General features: G+C 38.0%; 1 protein-coding gene across 1 annotated transcript; it reads left to right on the top strand.

The window, feature by feature from the left end:
* The first annotated feature begins 1,068 nt into the window (after positions 1-1,068).
* On the top strand, positions 1,069-1,680 carry LOC144835008 (uncharacterized). Its single transcript, XM_078690018.1, has one exon. The coding sequence runs from the start codon at positions 1,069-1,071 to the stop codon at positions 1,678-1,680; it is 612 nt and encodes a 203-aa protein (XP_078546144.1).
* The last annotated feature ends 2,377 nt before the right edge of the window (positions 1,681-4,057 follow it).

Raw genomic sequence — 4,057 nt, 5'->3', positions numbered from 1 at the left:
TGTTCTGCAGGATATAGTGCCGTAATTTAATAACCTGATCACCCTTCATAAACAATCATCAACTGCACTATCCCCTAGGATCAATAGCATAAAAGATATAAAAACGATTCAGAGAATTAGCAGAAAACCGATACAGATAGATAAGAAGTAAAAGTCAACAAATAATTATCTAACTCAACTTAATTAGTAGGTCTAATGGTCAATTGTTTCTTAGAGCCAATTCATACTTAAGTTGTTTCCTAACCACCAAAGTTGTTCTACGTTTAGGGCATGTGATCCTTCGTACTGTAGGCCTGTCCTCTACTGACTTTACAACGCTACTCATGCCAGTGAGGGGGAGGGTTGTGGTGTTGGTGGTGGTTTAACTGCAATAATAAAGTTGATTCTGATTTTGGCGTAATTCATTAAAAAGATTCATTCGGTTGGTATTCCAAATAAAATATAATAGTTAATTATATCTCAACCGTAATAATAATGGTAGATAACGATTATTTTATTTACCTGACGTTTCGCCAACTATCAGTTGGCTTTCTCAAAGTGTAGTGACACGTATGTCACAGTTGACCTCTAGATGACGAAGTCAACACATTGGTCCACTCAGTCAAGTGTGGACCAATGTGTTGACCCCGTCATCTAGAGGTCAACTGTGACATACGTGTCACTACACTTTGAGAAAGCCAACTGATAGTTGGCGAAACGTCAGGTAAATAAAATAATCGTTATTTACCATTATTATTACGGTTGAGATATAACTAACTATTATATTTTATTTGGAATACCAACCGAATGAATCTTTTTAATGAATTACGCCAAAATTACGGAAATAACACAGTGACTGAGATTAGAGCCCTTGAAGGGTTGAATAAAAAGATCACTAGACACAGAAACCATCTTGTGTTTACATTGCGATGCAAGGACGAAAATATAGTTCCGTCAAGTTTACGACTCAAATGCCCGATTCACACTGTACACGCCAGGGAGATTATTAGTAAAGCAGAAAAACAGCTTGTCCGGGAAAGGATAAAAAACGTAAATTATAAATTGAAACAGTTTTAAAAAATCAGAAAAATGAAAATCGAATCTCTTGAAAATAAAACGCTCAGCAATGAACACAAATATTTGGTTGATAATCACCTGTTGAGATCACGTGACCGGGAATATAAACAAACAAAATGGCGACACATAACGAAGCTTTCCGTGTTGAAAGAAAAACGAGACAAGATCTCTACCAATAACGTAAGCCTAGCAGGGGAGCAACTTAAAAAATGGGTAGTCAATCTATCTAAATATAAGTTATCTAAAAATGAAGAGTCAGTTCTGGCGAAGGGACTTAATTTTGCCGTATCTCCGAATGAAATCCCGAAGGAAGATTTTATCGTGGCGACGGAGCAGGCATGTAGTTCGTTGACCCCAGCAGTAGCGGCGGACCTCAGGATGAAAGTAGCCCAGACAATTGGTAATAAAAAGCCTCCTAAATCCAATGTGTCTAAAGAAGAACGACAGGCACTTTACAAACTGAAAAAAGAACCAGACATCTTAGTTCTACCAGCCGACAAAGGTAAAGCTACAGTTGTAGTCGACAAAAAGGAATACATAGGAAAAGTATCTGACATGCTAAGGGAGGAGAAGACTTATGGAAAATTGAAGAAAGATCCACTGCCAAGTATAAACGACAGTTAGTGGACATTTTACAGAGATTGAAAAAGGAAGAAAAAATAAATGAAGGTCAATATAAATTTTTGTATCCGACTGCAGAAAACATACCCAGGATATATTGTACTCCAAAAATTCACAAGGTAGGAAACCCATACACGCCTATCATAGATTACACAGGCTCGATCGTATATAATGTATCTAGAAGTGTTGCTGACCTCTTAGCCCCCTTAGTAGGTAAAAGCGAACATCATATATTAAACTCCAGTGAACTTGCAAAAAAGTTGTCAACAATCAAAATAGGTACGGATGAGATGCTAGTATCCCATGATGTAGTGTCATTGTTCACCTGCACACCCAGGATTTGAAAAACTGCACAATGCTGAATGTTCAAGACATTGTAGAGTTATTACGGTTCGTATTAACAACGACATATTTTACTTTCCAATGTCAGATATTTTACCAGAAATTCGGAGCAGCGATGGGCAGTCCAGTGTCACCGATTGTAGCAAACCTATATATGGAATGGCTAAAAAAGAAAGCTATTAGTACGGCACCTCCAGATCTTAAACCTAATTTGTGGGTCAGATACGTGGATGACACACTGGAAATCATAAAAACAGGATCACTCTCACATTGGACACAACATTTAAACAATGTTGATACCACTAACAACATCAAGTTTACATATGAAGAAGAAAATGAAGGGAAACTTCCGTTTCTAGACTCACTGGTCCATAGAAAGGAGGATGGTTCGTTAAAGGTAACGGTTTACAGAAAGAAATCACACACAGACTAATACCTGAATTTCAATTCACATCACGCTCTAAACCACAAATTGTCAGTTGTGAGAACACTTTTCGACAGAAAAAAAAACTCATAACTGAGCAAACAGATAAAAACAAAGACGAAAGTCACATCAAAGATGCTCTAGCACAGTGTGGTTATCCTAAGTGGACTTTCAAAAAAGTACAAACCGACATGAACACAACTAAAGACAACAAACCTAGGGCAGAATTGGACAAGCCAAACACCAAAACGATGGTAGTCATTCCGTATGTAAAAGGAGGTTGTGCAACAACATTTCAGAAAAGCAGGTGTTGCCACTGCAGTTAGACCTTTGGACACCATCCGTAAGCAGCTTGTACATCCAGAAGATAAGGTACCACCCCTCAGTATTACAGATTGCGTATACAAGATCCCCTGTGCTGGTTGCAACAGATCGTATATCGGTGAGACAGGACGAAAATTGGGCACTCGACTAAAAGAACATCAAAAGGACGTTGATTTGGTCTCGGAACGAGCGTACACACGATCACAACGCAAACAGAAATCAACAAGTCAGCAATCACTGACAATGCTGCGCAGACAAATCACGCCATTGATTGGGAGAATTTGAAAGTAGTTGACAGGGAATTGGTCAGATTAAGACGCTGGGTTAAGGAATCCATCTGGATCAGGAAGACCCCCAATTTTAATAGAGATGAGGGCGGTTACAAACTCAGTCAAGTGTGGACCAATGTGTTGACCCCGTCATCTAGAGGTCAACTGTGACATATGTGTCACTACACTTTGAGAAAGCCAACTGATAGTTGGCGAAACGTCAGGTAAATAAAATAATCGTTATTTACCATTATTATTACGGTTGAGATATAATTAACTATTATATTTTATAAAGTTGATTGTACATAATAGATGGCGACTGGAAAGGCTAGCTCATTATGCCTTAAAAAAAGATTCCACAGATTGGAAAAAAATGGATCGAATTTCTGTTATGACTGTACTTGTCTTTACGACGCCTGAGGGAATAGACACTTGTGGAACAGAGATTGGAATGTTCCATTTATCGCAGATCAAAACATTTGTATAAACGTATATTAAATCTATCAAAATAGTATTTTTTAAAGAAAATCGGCCTGTCTTCAACATTATGATGCTGTACTCGAGCTGTTTAACCGGTTTTCAGCTATTAAAAACAATTATCGTAGGAGGAGATAGGAAAATGCGAAGCATTATTGTCTGCGGGTATTTTTCAAGTTGGACATCCATTAGTCAGTGTATACCGCGACCACGAAACACCCCTATTTGGGGCAAATCGTTGAACCTAAATTCGTTTTAATAGTCAATAACTAATTATCTAACTCAATTTAATTAGTAAACATGGTTACATCAGATGGTTAAAATTAGTACCGAAAGTACGAACCAACTTTATATACCATCGAGTAAAAATTCTAGAAATAAACCGCGATTTACCGAATTTTGCCCTTACGTAAATTTATATATAGAAGTGAGAAATAATGCACTACCTAGTAGCTCGCGGCAAATGACCTCTCGTGGACGGTCTTTAGGCCTAGCCTAGCTAAGGCTTAGTTTTGTAGGCCTAGCTGGTAAACATCTGCAACGT

Source organism: Antedon bifida, chromosome 1 (assembly GCF_963402885.1).
Source record: "Antedon bifida chromosome 1, ecAntBifi1.1, whole genome shotgun sequence".
NCBI lineage: Eukaryota > Metazoa > Echinodermata > Crinoidea > Comatulida > Antedonidae > Antedon > Antedon bifida.
This window is presented reverse-complemented; position numbering and strand designations above follow the sequence as displayed.